Below are 14,370 nucleotides of genomic sequence, written 5' to 3'. Positions count from 1 at the left end.
CACCGACACCGACACCGACACCGACCCTCTGCGCCGAGCCCGCCACCTCCACCCGACGGCAGCATGGCTGAGGTAACCTGTAATCTGTCCCTCCCGTCCCTTCCTGTCCCTGGACGGGACGAGGGCTGCACCTCAGGAGAAGCCCAGCAACATCACCCGTGTATCATCTGTAGCCATATACCACATTTATGTGTCACCTGTGTGAGCAGAGCTCAGTTAGGTTCTGTGCTGAAAGTAGGAGCAATCAGGCTACTTGCACCCAAGCAATAGTAACTCTTATATTTTAGGAGTAGCTGCTACGTATAAGATCATGGGTATGACTCCCGGCCTGCCTCCCCCCTCATTATTGCTCGTCTGAACTACCTGAAGGGAGGCTACATGAAAGCTGGAGAGGGATTTTTCACAAGGGCATGTAGTGGGGACAGGACAGGACAGAGGGGAGCAGATTCAAACTGACAGTAGGTTTAGATTGGGTATTAGGAGAAAATTCTTTACTGTGAGTGTGGTGAGAAACTAGCACAGGTTGCTCAGAGAAGTTGCAGATGGCCCATCCCTGGAAGTGTTCAAGGCCAGGTTGGATAGAGCTCTGAGCAATGTTATTCCACCACAGTCTAGTGGAAGGTCCATGGGAAGGAGTTGGAATGAGATGATCTTTAAGGTCCCTTCCAACCCAAACCATTTTCTCATTCTATGCTGTGGAGGGGAGGATGAAATGAGAAGAAAGCCTAGAGCCCCAGAGCAGGTTTGAAGGAGGGATGCGCTAAGTTTCAGCTCACAGCTCAGATTGTTCTTTGATGCCAGCCAGAGCATGGGCTGCAGCAATAAAGTTGCCCTTGAGGTCTTCCAGCTGACAGGAGAGCTGCTTCCCTATCCTAGTGAGAGCACCTCAGAGGTGCATTTGCAAGGATTTGGCATCAGAACTGAGCTAGATGAAAAATGTCTTCTGGGGAAGTTTTAACAGTAGCAATTCCCACAGAGGGAGGACTGGATTGTGTTGGCATTACTGGAGCTTTGAGATGTGCTTGTCAGCATGTCTCTGGCACTATCTGGATAGAAATCATAAACTAATCAGACTTTAGAGGGTAGAGAACTGGGCAGAATTAGGGCTAAAATCCTGGGTTTCCTCAGTGGTTGATGCATTATTCAAACACTATCACAATTATGGTATTTTATAGACTTGTCTTTAAAGCAGTTGTGGGACTCAATTTTAAGAACTCTGGCTGGTAAAGCACAAGTTATTTCTGTAAAATTAGGAGAAATGTGTTTGAAAAATAGCCTACAACATGCATATTATATGCTAGCAAAAGAACTGTTATTACAGAAAATTTTGTCATGATTTCTTAGTAGCTGTTATACACTCAGTATATTACTTTTTTGTATTCTGGGGTCATAAGTGAGATGTTGAATTCTTCCTGTTGATTATTTCACTCAGGAAGAGTCTGACAAACCATATGTAGAAGAAAGTGCCTTTGAAGCACTGGAAAAAGACTCCCAAGAATTCATCAGTATACTGAGTAGAGATGAAGCTCTGGAAAAATTCCGTGTCGAATATGAGAAACTGCTTGCTGTTATGAAGAAGTCTCGTGAAAATGAACAGCATCTCATGGAGAAATGCAGGAAGCTGAGTGCTGAGCTTGTGGAGAAGTCATCCAAAGTAGCTGTGCTCACCAAAATCACTCATGATGATGAGGAAACTATATCATCATTGAAGTCGGTAAAGTTTTGAATAGAATGAAGTATGATCTGAAATTGTTAATGAAAAACATGGTAATAAGAAAAGCACCTGAAAGAGCACTTGATTTTATGTAGAGAACTACCTGGAGGATTAAGCATAGAGGTGGCATCTCCAGTTGTTTAACCTCTGCTCTGCTTTGTTTGCTCAGCCTGGTATATTTACAGGTTTTAGTAAATTTCTGTGCTTATTTGCGCTAAACCAACTCCGTCAGCTTTCAAGTCCTTGCTAATAGTTTTTGTTTAAGCTTTCCCTCTGTAAAATGGCACATTTTCAACTTAATGTACTGGTTTTGATTCATTATAACTTTTGAAGGATTGCTTGGATGTTAACTATTGCCAGAACATTAAAAAAACGTACTTTTTTTGAAGTATGGATTTTAGGCCAGGGAAGTGACAACTTATATAAATAAATGTTTCACAGTGCTTTTGGAAAGGAATCCTATATAGCATTTCAGTGTGGTTTCACCAATTTACTCTGATGTGTTGTTTGTTATTATTGATTTAAACTCTGTCAAATCAAAGTGCTTGGCTCCCAAAAAAGAGTTGATGTTTTTAGCTTACAGTGAATTTTCACTGTCAGAAACCTAAAGCTGCCAAGTGATCATAAGACTGTATGTGGAACTTCTTCATTCAGATGGTTAAAAAACTTAGCTTTGTGATACCTAGATAGGGTTTAATTTAGTACTTATTTGGGAAACCTCCATGCCTTACGATAAAGTGTTTTGTTCCAGTAAAATAAAGCCAGTGTAGCAATCCAGAATGATTTTTGAGCACTACAGAAATAGTTCTTTGAAATGAGTTTCTTGTCCTTAGAATTATGAAGAAAATAAATTCAGAGTAAATATAAATAGCAGCACTGTCATCCTATGGCTGCTGCTTGCAAACCTGTGCCCAAAGCCTCTTCAAGGAGGAAGAAAAGCATGGAAAATCTTGTTGATTTTCACTGCTGCTAATCAAAACCTGGTAGATGAACATCAAGAACCACAATGATCCTTAAAATTTCCTTTTTGCTATCACATGGCAATACTCTGTGTATGAACAGTAGGAGAGGTGGTCCTTCAAGATGTTCTCAAACTGAGGAGACATCTCAGTAATGTCATAAAACTGAGGAGTGAAAATGTTGGGAAAATAAGAGCCTTTCCAATTTCAGCAGCTAATTTTAAGCTCAAGCAGGATATGACTGAACCATACTGCCTACTATTGAACCCATTAAGTGATTTTCTAGTGAAAAAGCTGCTTGACAATACGATCCTGCTAGAAATGATGTGCAATGCACAACATGTGACATTTCATTTCTAGTGGTGTGCTGTGAGTCAAGTATACAGCTGATACTTTTTCAGTTTGGTTATGAGAATTAGTCCTCTTAAATGTTCAGGAATTATTTGGATATTGTTAAAAATGCTCATGTCTTGTTTGAGGTTTTGCTTGGTAAACCCTTTATATTCCATATTATTCTTCTTTCTGAAGGAAAGTTCGAGAAGAGTTGTAGTATTTCACTACAATTTTGTTAATATTCAAACAATTTGTTTCCCGTGTATCCAAGCTAAGTGTTGAAGGAAGTTCAAGTGCTAAAGTAGCCAAGATGAAATTCTTCCGTGCTAAATTAAACAAACTATCTGTCCCACAGTTTAATTATTTATAATCCATAAAAGAATCCTGATGGGGTGTTCTTGTAAAAGTGGAACAGTTGCTGTAAAAATGGAATAGTTGCTCCAAATTAAGGCCCTACATCTTGATGACTTGATGGGTCATTAGGGTACGAAATAAAAGTTGCAGAAGAAAATTTTTTCTCTATGTGAAGCCTGTTTGTAATCAGTAGAGTTTGTTTAGGGCAAGGGTTAAGCACACAGTTCAGTGGTTGGTAGGAGGTGAGTCAGTGATAATCGATAGCTGTTAACTGTCAGGTGGCAGTTAAAGGATCTGTTTTGTAGTTTTAATAAACCGGACACAACAATCTGCTGTTTACAGTAATATCAAAGGAGCAAAGGGCCAAGCTAATCATGAAGGGAATTCAATTCTGTTTTTCATGGCTAGACACACTGATCCATGAGTCTGCGCTGGAAGTACTCTAGAAGAGGAATTTATAGGAGCTTGTACTGCCCTGCTTGAAATTACCAAATTTTCAATTTCCAGGCGTATCAATCCAATATAATAAGAAAACGTTTCATTAATTCTCAGTTTCTGAGCAATGAAACTGATGTGATCTTTTGGGGTATTTAATGAAAGCAAAGTAAAGCAGTCACACTTCATAAGTTCTGCTTCACAAGTTTCAGTGTTCAGTACTTCTCCAAAGATTTTTGAATTATTCTAACAGCAAACATCCAGGGTACTTCCTTTAATTATGCAGCAGACTGCCATGCATTACCTACCTATCTTGTACTGCAATCACCCCATGTTGCTGACACAGTGCAATCTTTCACACTGAATAACAATGTGAATATTTCCTCTATGAAGACTTCCATCATCAAAATTTTGCTCCTTTTTACTTCTGAAAATAATGAATCCATTGATCCGCTCTTACAGCAGAAGACACAACCAAGGAGCAGCTACAATGAAGCTCAGTTTTGCTGATGCTGAAGTCTGTAGAAAATTATTATTTAGATTTTGCTTATTAATGTGGCCATCACCCATGTCTTCTTACTTTTTTGATAAAAATTGGTATTATCAATACAAATTCAATACAATAGTTTTTACAGGCCAAAGATAAAAGTTCAAAAAGCACAGCTTAGGGTGACCTGAAACCAGTGCTTATCTGAATGGTCTTATTGACTTCAAGAGATCACTTTTGCAAATACTCATCAGAACAAAAGACTCTCTGAAGCCACTAAAACTTTTCAGAGGCTTATTGATTTTATTCCCCAGTCCTATTCCGCAAAACTCTAATCGTAATGATTTAATTCACCAATTTTAATCACAGTCTAATCAGCCAGCAGGAAGCTCTGATGTAAGTAATCAGCTTTAATCTTATTTTCAATTTGCATTTTTTCTAGAGAAAGGGTGGTTGCCTCTTACTGGTTGACAAATCTGAAACATGTTTATTTGCAATTATATTTTATGCTTTTCTGCAAGTCAATATGTACACTGTGTCTTTGTGCCATTATTTCAGCCCAACATGCATTTATTTACATTTCAGAATTTAGCTTCTCTGTGTGAGATATTACTTAATGAAAAACTTATAATTTATTAGATAATGCTTAATGCTTTATGTATGATCATTGCTGCTTTGAATGGAAATTAGAACTCACAATGTATGACATAAAAATTGATTTTATATATAAAGCTGTTTAAAAATGCTTAATACATAAGTGAAAAATCATATTTTTCAGGCTAAATTTTGAACTAAGTAATTTATCAAGTAATGAAAATACTGTTTGTAGGTAGTGAGTTTAATTGACTGTAATTTCAGAATTTCTGAGCAAGGAAAGCTCATCGTTTACCTCTTTATTAGTATGTGTGGAAAAAAAGGAAGAGCAAAAATTCCTGATCTTTATGTTCCAGATGGTTTCTCAAATTTGGATATGCTGAGCTAGTTAAATAAATAAAATGGAAATGTATTCCCTCTGCATTTTGAAGAGGCTACAGATGTTATATTTTGTGTTACCATTCAGCAAAATCTGGTAGCCTGTTACTTCTGCTAGTTCTATAGTTTGAATTTTTAATTTGGGCAGTAAACAGCTAAATATTACGTATATTTGATTTTTAAGGTTTCCATAAGCATATTAACAATATAATGTAACATAGCTGTCATAATTTAGAGTTTAACATTAAATAGTTTTTTTTTAGGAACAAACAGAGGTGTCAATTACAATAACGAATTTTTGTAAACAATTTGATATAAATTAATTTTTTTTATTTTCTTCCTTGTGGAGATGGTTTCTAAAATAGTTTTTTCCTGCCCCAATTTCATATGATGCAAGTAGGAGTTGAAAGGGGTATTATGGCCTGATATAATGATGCTTCTATTTGGCTTTCCTTGCAGAGACCCTAGAGCTAATGTAGAACTGCACAGCCACACTTGGGGTCTAAATCTGTACAAGTTCATGAAGTCCTGAACTCTGCTATGAGCCAGCTGAGAAAAGAGCATCATGCTGTGATTTGAAGCTCAGGGACTCCTAGTGTAAAAGTAGTATCTTCATAATTTACTGAGACTTCAGGAACTTTCCTTCCAGTCCAGTCACTTGCTGAATTCAGACTTTTTTTTTTAGCACAGGATTCCAGAAATGGTAGGAGCTTTATTTGAACCTAGCAGGGAATAAACCTTGATTTTGAATCAGATCATAAGGATCTGATTCAATGGAGAGAGATGCAGAGGAAGTTATAAAATGAAGTGAATCCTCCTCCCTTATCCTGTTTGTGGGTATCAAACCCTAGGCTTGTGAGAGATACACAAATCTGTCATTTAAGTAACTCCATGTGCTAAAATTTGGCATAAGAATTGAGCATTACCTGAAAAACTAGTTAAAATCAAATTACATTAAGTCTTCACAGATGAAAATGAACAAAGAGGAAGAAAAGTTGAGTAACATCTTTTCCTCATCCAAATCAAATTGAATGCTCATTGTCCTAATAGGAATTTTACAGACATGAGTTATTTAAGTAGATGATACCTTTGTGGGCACTGAATAGTCAGTAAATTTTTACTGATATTGGTGGTACTCATGTGATCAAAGCCTCACAGAGTCCATGCCCTCAGCCAAAACCAAAGATACCAAGTGAAGGGGACTGTTGTGAACCTAATCATGAAAAGGCACAAAAATCTATTTTCTCAACTAAGTAAAGTGCAAGGCAATTAATTTCTAATTTGTGGTTATTTTAAAACACAATTTAATTTTTGTAATTATTTTCCATTTCATTCCTAGGAGCTTGAAAGGGCCTGGAAAATGGTGGATAAAGCCCATGAAAGGGAACAGAAAACAAAGGAAACAATTGATTCGCTAAAAACGGAAATTTCACACCTAAATAATTTAATGAAGGAAAGAGCTGGACAGGATTACAAGTAAGTTTTCCTCAGGGAGAGGGAAAGCCTGATCTGATTTTCTATCATTCTATACCTTGTTTAGCCATGTAGACACTGTGGAAAACATAGATCTTTTCTGTCTTTTACTTTTCTCATGAATACACATTTATTTTTCTGTGTGTTTATGCAGTGAGTAAGTAACAGAATCAGGGTCTGACTGAGTTCATTCAGTATTGGATTAAGCTAAAAGATCAAATAAAATGAATCCTATGCACTTTCTCAGTATGTGTCATATTGTTTTATCTGACAAACTCTTCAGCATACTTTGAGAATAGGATCTTGTCAACATTTTTACATTTCACAGCAGCAAGGTCAAGTAGATAAATCAGGAAGGCAGGACACTTGATTTCTCTTCTGTTCCTAGCTTTGTTATAAGGCTTTAACACTCTCTGTGTATTTGTTTGTATTTTATACACTTTCAAGATTATGTTTTGGTTTTTTTAACCAAACACATTTAGGGGGACCTAGTCTGAGATGAAGCTTCTAAGCCATTGCATTGTGGACATTATAATCACCCTCTGGAGCCGCTCAGAAGCTCTCCAGAACGTACTGTTTGTAGTATCAGGTCCTCAGAGACTGCTTATGCTGTAACATTAAGTTAAACTCAAACATATTAGGAAGTGTTTTGACCATATAGCCTGTGCACTTTCTACTAAAATTGCTGGTGGTTGGTCTGCCTGATTATGGCTTGAAATTTTCACACTGTTTAAGGTATTTATTTATAATATGCATGCAGGATATGTGTGGGACATGCTTGTCTCTGCACTCTCTGTGTATCCAGGCTGCAAAAACAGGAGGCCTTCAGTGTGCTCGGCCACTTCCCCCTCCAAGGAATGTGCCAGCACATAAAGCACCTGGGTCCATGACAAATCCTTCACCTTTTGTCCTTGACATGTTCTAGACCTGTTTAACAGCTTTCCTTGGATCTAAAACCTTGGTCATCCAACCTCCTCCTAGTATAACTCTCCTTAAAGTCTTTTCTCTTAGCTGCTTTTTGCATTTTCCTACAAGAGCCAGGAGCTGTTGCTTTGCTAACACCTCACTCCTGTTTCCAGCTCTGCCCAGGCTGCTGCCAGCTTGCAATTTCTTCTTGAAGTTCCCTCTGTATTGCCCTCAGTTCCATGCTTAAATACCCTGTCCAGTGACAAGGCCATGAGACTAAGTAACTCCTTTACAGATTTCAGCCTTGAAAACCCAATAATCTTTTAGAACAATTAGGCTGCTTTTAAGACAGAGCTTGAACACACGCTTGGACTTCCTTTCATATTGTAAATGTGTCAAAACAGAGTCAGCTTTTATTTTTACATTATATGACTGTAAGAAATAACCTAGTTAGGTGTCCAGTCAGGTGAGGTGCAGAGAGACAGGTTACAACAGTGTAATATTTTTGGTCCCTGACTAATTTTGCAGTGGGAACAAAAGAAGAAAATTTTTTCCCTGTTACCTTTCTGGGAAATTGAAGGTTTATTTAGACTCATGAGGATGTGATACAACAAGAAAGAGTTTTGACTTGGCTGATGGTTACTCTGTTTACAGTAGATAAAAGCATATAATTCAGTTGACCGTCAGTCTTCATACAGAGGAGTTTAAAATGAAAAAAAAAAATTAAACTCCTCTTTCTCACAAAAGTCTTTGTCTGGCATAGGAGGAAGAACAGAAATTGCCTGTGACACTGCTTGACTATTATTTCCTTGATTCCAGTGTTGAGGATTTGCTAAGACTTCAAGAAGAGGTAACAGAAGAGCGAGACCAACTGTTGTCAGAAATTGTGGAGTTACGTCAAAGTCTCACTGAAATCACAGAGCAGCAGCAGGAAACAGAAAAGGCAAAAAACGAGGCAGAGCAATCCGTTTTGCAGGTCTGTACTGATCACCAGATGGTGATTTTAGGCTTTGCCCTGAGCCTTTCTCCACACTTACAATTGATCTCCAGTCTAGCTGTTGTTTTGCATCTTAAACGTTTTCAGGAGTGCTCTGAGTGGACTCTGCAGTGGATGACTTTTATATTTTTCTGTGTTTTAGGCTATGTACTTTGCAAAGTGTATTGTCATGTACCAGCTGCTTCCACAGCTTCCCAATACCCCACTGAGGCCAAGGTTGTTTTTTTTGAATTGGAATAATCTTTAATGCTGAAGAAATGGGATGTTTTCTGTATTGTAAATCCTTATGCCTCAAAAAAGACACTTAGAACATAGACCTGGAATGGAGATTCTTGGTCCCTTGCTGTTGGCAGTGGTTGCCATATTATGAGATACCATCATTCTTAAGAATCTATCAAAATCTGGCTTAAAAATAATGAAGTTATTTTCTCTCCTTTATGGGAAGCCTTTTCTAGATTTTTGCTTTTTTCATAGTCAGGTACCTCCTACTTTCTTCTTTACTCTGATTCTGGTTTACTGTTTTTCCACTTAATTTTTCCACCACACAATTGTCTGTAGAGAGTAGTCATACTCCATATCAGCTGTACATGAAGTTAGGCTTTCTATATTTCTGACCATCTGAGTAGACAGTTGTTTTTTGTGATCAATATGTATGGCTTTCTTGAAATGTATAGAGCAGCTAGCCATTGAGCATCAGAGGAATAGCCACTGAATGGAAGGTTGAAAAAGATGGAAGATGGCATACAGAACTCTTGATATATCACATATATAAGCATAATAATGAGAAATGAAAGAATTAAAGCAGAATATAAATAGGGGCTGGAGCAAGACACGTGGAGAAAGGAAGAGTAGAAAATCACACTTAAACAAAGAACAGAGAAGACGTTTTGGCTTTCAGTTTTTTATAAATCACACATAGGAAAGTAATGATCAGTCTAGGTTTCATGCACAGAAATTGTTTCTATTTATAAAGAAGATGACTGGTAATGTAGAAGAAGAGACTATAAAATCTTTGTTTTTCTGACAGCATTGTGGGCATGAGAGAAAAGAGTCAAAACTTGTTGAATCTTGGCAGCCTTAATCTTCTGATACTCACTTCATCAACCCTTAAATTTACAGAATTGTTACAGCATTTGTAATCACCTCCATTCTTCCAGTATGAAAATATTCTCCACTTCAGACTGCTTAAATGACAATGTCTCTTTGAAGATCCTGTTGAAGACCCTGTTAGTTCTGGCAACTTTTCATCTGTGGGCTCAGAGGGGGAGGGATCCTTAAGCAAAGAACATCTTTCAATTGCTGGTCCCTGGCTGAACTGAATATTTCCATATGGATCAGCCCCCTGTGTCTTCTCTCTGCTGATTCTGCTCCATCAAATTTTTGTGGAGGATGAGAGCAGGAGTCACAAGACAGTCTATTAAATATGAGAAAAATTTCCTCTTTCAGAGTTTCCACATAGGAACTTTGAGAGTAGAAAGATTGAGACCAGTTGAGAAAATGAACACTGGTCTAACATCTCTCTCTTTCCTTTAATATCAATGTAATAAGTGTTTCTGCTAGTCAGAGAGAATAATAAAAAGAAAAATCCTTGCAATACAGCATCAAGCCCCGATTAATTTTAATTCCGCATTCAGGAAGTACTCCTTTGCAAGTAACTTATAACAGTAAAGATATTTATGCCACTGCATCTCCAGGGGAATGCTTTTATGTTTGGACTCTATCAGACTGTACTTCTGTCTGGGTGAACTGACTAGTGTTTAACAAATTTTTGTCATCAATAAATAGGGCCCTCATGCAGAATAATTTTTTGTTCAACCATTAGAAAACATAATTACTTCTGAGAAGATCTGGCATACAGTGATGGTTGAATAATATAGAAGCTCTTGTTTTTAAAATCAGGCAGAATCAGAGAGGTGAGAGGACTTGTTTTCCTGAGTAAAAGGCAGCAGAATTTAAAATTGTTTTCTTCTCTATTATTATAGCTTCAGCAAGACATCCAGCTGCGTCAAAGTGAGGAATTACGAGAGCTACGAAAGAAGGAAAAAGTGGAGACTGAGCTGAAAAATCTTCAAGCTGAAATGGATAAGAAGCAAGCTGAGGTCCAGAAGTTACAGCAACAAATAGAGAATGACAAAGAGGAACAACTGAAAATAGAAAATAATCTTAAAGAGCAGAAGGTAGGGTACATGGCACACTGTATTTATCAGGTCTATGATTAGAGTAAAATCTGTAATTAAGAAGAAAATGGATTTTTCTGAAAAGAGAGGGAGGGAAAGTTATTAAATTTTAATAAACACTTATTTTTATACAAATATTAATTTACTAATAAACAAGTATGTAAAGCTTGCTGACAGATTTCAGATAGATTTCTCGCAGAAGTCAGTAGTCGATCACAATGATGTTGTCCATCTTGAAAAATCACAGCACATGAGACACAATCTGTGAAGAACATGGATGATCTATAGGAGCAGGAGACTGCCAGGTTGGACTTCTGACTATATTGCCAGCTTTGCTATTGATTGTGTCTAGTGGCATTGGTAAAATAATTTTACCTCCATCCCCTTCTTTCTTCTTTTTCAAAATAATTTTTATCTGCCTCTCAAGCCTGTGAAAGGGCAAGGAACTGTCTTCATAAACCTTCTTGATTGATTTCCTCATTCTGTTTCTAAAAACATTATCTGGACATGTCCTAACATAGTGTTCTGCAAGTGTGTGAATTTTCAGGTTTTCAGTCCATTTCCCCTGACTTTGAGAAACTCTCAGAGAAGCAATTTCAGTAAATGGCAGGGGAGATCTCATCACTGTAAACCAGTCCTACCTCAAGGGAAACTTCCTTGTGAGTTGTGTGTATCTTGTAAATTTATAACTTTTATAGCTTTTTCTTCCCTTCTGGTCTCTGAATTTGAGGAGGTAGAGGTTTGTGCCAATTTTTAGTCAACACAAAGTCTTACTAAAATACTCAGGAAAGAGATAGAGAGAAGACTTGATTAATTTTCTGAATATCACTGATTTGATCCAGCTTTTGAGGGCAGCTCCATCATCTGCCATGGCAATCACATTGTATATACTGGTTCTGTTCCATTCTTCCTCCTTTTTATAGTCTCTTCCAGGTTTTCAAAGTGTAGATTTTAGGGACATTCAATTATCCAAATTGTCCTGCAAAATAAGAGTTCACATAAAGTGCTGTGTGTGGGCTAATTAACCAGACTTCTGCATTGTCTTCCTTGCCTGTGCTGGCTTGAAGGTGTCTGTGAATCTCCTAAATGGTCTTTTGCTTGAAGTCTGTCCAAAACACAGGCTATCCAACTCTGCAAGGGTCAGGGTAGAAATCTTCAAAAGAAGGTAAGAGAGCTACTGCAATTTCATCAGGTTATTGTCTCAGTTGAATAGTTGTTGTGATGCCTGCTGTTCTTTTATTCTTACTCTTATTTTATAAGAAATTTTCTAATGAAATACACTTTCTTGCGTGACATTGAAAATGGTTGGATACAGCTGCTGTAAGCTTTATCCCACCCCCGTCCAAAACTCAATAAAGAGTTGCCTGAAACAGTGTTATCCTGACATTTGCAATATAAAAAGGAGTATTCCTTGTTTTTTACACTAGGTTCTACTTATCTTCCTTTAATGTTTTCTAAAGGAGCAATGTATAATGACTTCATCAGGAGTGAAAGATATGATGGTTGTTTCTTCATTTATATATGTAATATCTGCGAGGAAATTTCCGTCAAGCAGAAGATAAATCTGGTAGCTCCAGTATTGAAATATATGTTCTGTGTAGAAACCACAAAACCACTATTCCATATGTTTAACTGAAGACAATTTAAAGAGCAGAATGCTTTTGTCCTGGTCTCAGCAAACCATGTACCCAGAGAAATGTTATCAGCACATTAATGGAGGATGCTTGATCATAAAACAGAGCTTCCCTGCCCTCTGCTGATTGAAGTGATTTGAATCTCATACTCATTTTCAGTAATTGTATGTAGCAAGCTGTATTATGTGCTGGTTGCCAGATGCCTAACAAGAAGGAAAATATCTATTTACCACCTGCAATAAACACCTGCTAAGCTTCCAGGAAAAACAATGACACTGGATCTGTTGTTCATTAGACATTATGATTTCTCCATGTCATTATGACCACGTATCATATTTAATAATATTAGTAATTTCATCAGCAGCAAAGGCTGGTTTTTAAGCAGACAACAATCTGCAGCAGCTGGGTAGCAGGAAGGTTTGGTCTTCAGATGTACACAGGTATTGTAATGAGATTTAGAATAATTGATAGGATTGTTCTTTAATCTAACAGACCTTGAATGAAAAAGCTGGTAAGGAACTTGAGCAATTGAAGATGAAATATCAAAAGCTCTCACAAGACAATGAGCAGCAGAGTGCAATGCTTGATGATGTGATGAGGGACATTGGTCAGAAGACGGCACAACTGAAAGTAAGTTCTAGAGGGTGAATCTTACCAGCTGTATCATTCCAATGACATCTTACCACTTGGGACAGGGATGACTTCAGTTCTTGTCCAGATAGTTCCCCACGGGTGGTTTTGGAGGAAACATGAGTAGTTTTTAGGAATAGATCTGGCTGATGCTGGAAGCCATTCTTTCTATGGCAGATAGTCTCCAAGCCTCTCATCTGACATTTTTGCACTTGTTATCCTGGAGGAGTTGTTTCATAAAACACATGAACCAAAATGTTCAACACTCTGTTCATAAAGGATGGGTGGTCACAAACATGGGGTCTCTTTTCAATCCTGAGATCTTCAAATAAGAGGAATGATTTTCTTACAATGATTAACATAATTTGAATTTTGCCAAAATCCATTGAAAAATGGTTATAAATTATAATAATGGTGTCCTGGATAGTTTCCACTGAAAGGAGTTGCTTTCAACACTAAAATTTCTTCCCCCCAAGTATCGATTGAGGAAGTTAAATATAAATAACCAAAATTGAGGAAGTTAAATATAAATAACCAAGATGGTTTACTTCCAGATCTAAATGGTTTTGTTGCCTGACTTCACATTACTCAACAGTAATTTTATACAACTCAGAAGCAGATGAGTTTCTGTTGAGGAGGAATTAAAGGATTCCTGCATATTCTTATTAGGGTATTTTGAGAGCACTTGACAAAGGGTAATGTATAGATGTTGGATGCTATTATGCTATTTACCATATCTTGCATTTTGTGTCACCATTGGGGTTAAAATAGCAAACATTGGAAAATTCAGGTGGAAAATAATTATCTTCTTGAGTTTTACTGAGTATAACTAATTCACCTAAATAAAAAGCTTGTTTGCTTTTTAGTCTGATAGAAACTAACCTCTGACAGATTAAAAGCTTAGTTCACAACTGATATGACATGGATGGTTCTGATTTGGATCCTTAATGAAGGATGATAGGAGGTTTCTTTCTGTTGTATTTTATTAGTCAAGCTGAAGGTTGTTTTTCTTACTTATTTGAAAAACAAATTACTGTCTTTTCCAGATTATCCAGTTTTATCATTACCAATGTCATCATTATTTAAAACTTTATAAATATGACTTATATGTGGGACTTTAGAGTGTCAGAGGATTTTGTTTCTATGATCTTATCCTGATTTCAGAAAAAGTTGATGGAACTTTCAGAGTCATGTTCAAGGACTTCTGGGAACAAAAAAATAGAAGATACTGCCCAGTTAGCAGTTAAGCCAGCTGCTAAAGGTTAAGAGCCCTAGTCATGATCTGGGGTGCAGGTTTTG

The 14,370-nt window shown here is 37.2% G+C and overlaps 1 protein-coding gene across 1 annotated transcript in view; it reads left to right on the top strand.

Moving 5' to 3' along the window:
• The first annotated feature begins 6 nt into the window (after positions 1-6).
• The window catches only part of CFAP58 (cilia and flagella associated protein 58), a 56,536-nt gene continuing 42,172 nt past the window's right edge, over positions 7-14,370 (top strand). Inside the window, exons 1-6 of the mRNA XM_031063309.1 lie at positions 7-72; positions 1,433-1,714; positions 6,594-6,730; positions 8,453-8,609; positions 10,613-10,807; positions 12,934-13,071. Of these exons, the coding sequence (XP_030919169.1) occupies positions 64-72; positions 1,433-1,714; positions 6,594-6,730; positions 8,453-8,609; positions 10,613-10,807; positions 12,934-13,071 (918 nt within the window). The 5' untranslated portion in view covers positions 7-63. The remainder of the gene's footprint in view (positions 73-1,432; positions 1,715-6,593; positions 6,731-8,452; positions 8,610-10,612; positions 10,808-12,933; positions 13,072-14,370) is intronic.

This window comes from Geospiza fortis, unplaced genomic scaffold (assembly GCF_000277835.1).
Source record: "Geospiza fortis unplaced genomic scaffold, GeoFor_1.0 scaffold130, whole genome shotgun sequence".
NCBI lineage: Eukaryota > Metazoa > Chordata > Aves > Passeriformes > Thraupidae > Geospiza > Geospiza fortis.
Note: the sequence above shows the minus strand (reverse complement) of the source record. Positions and strands in the feature narration are given on the sequence as shown.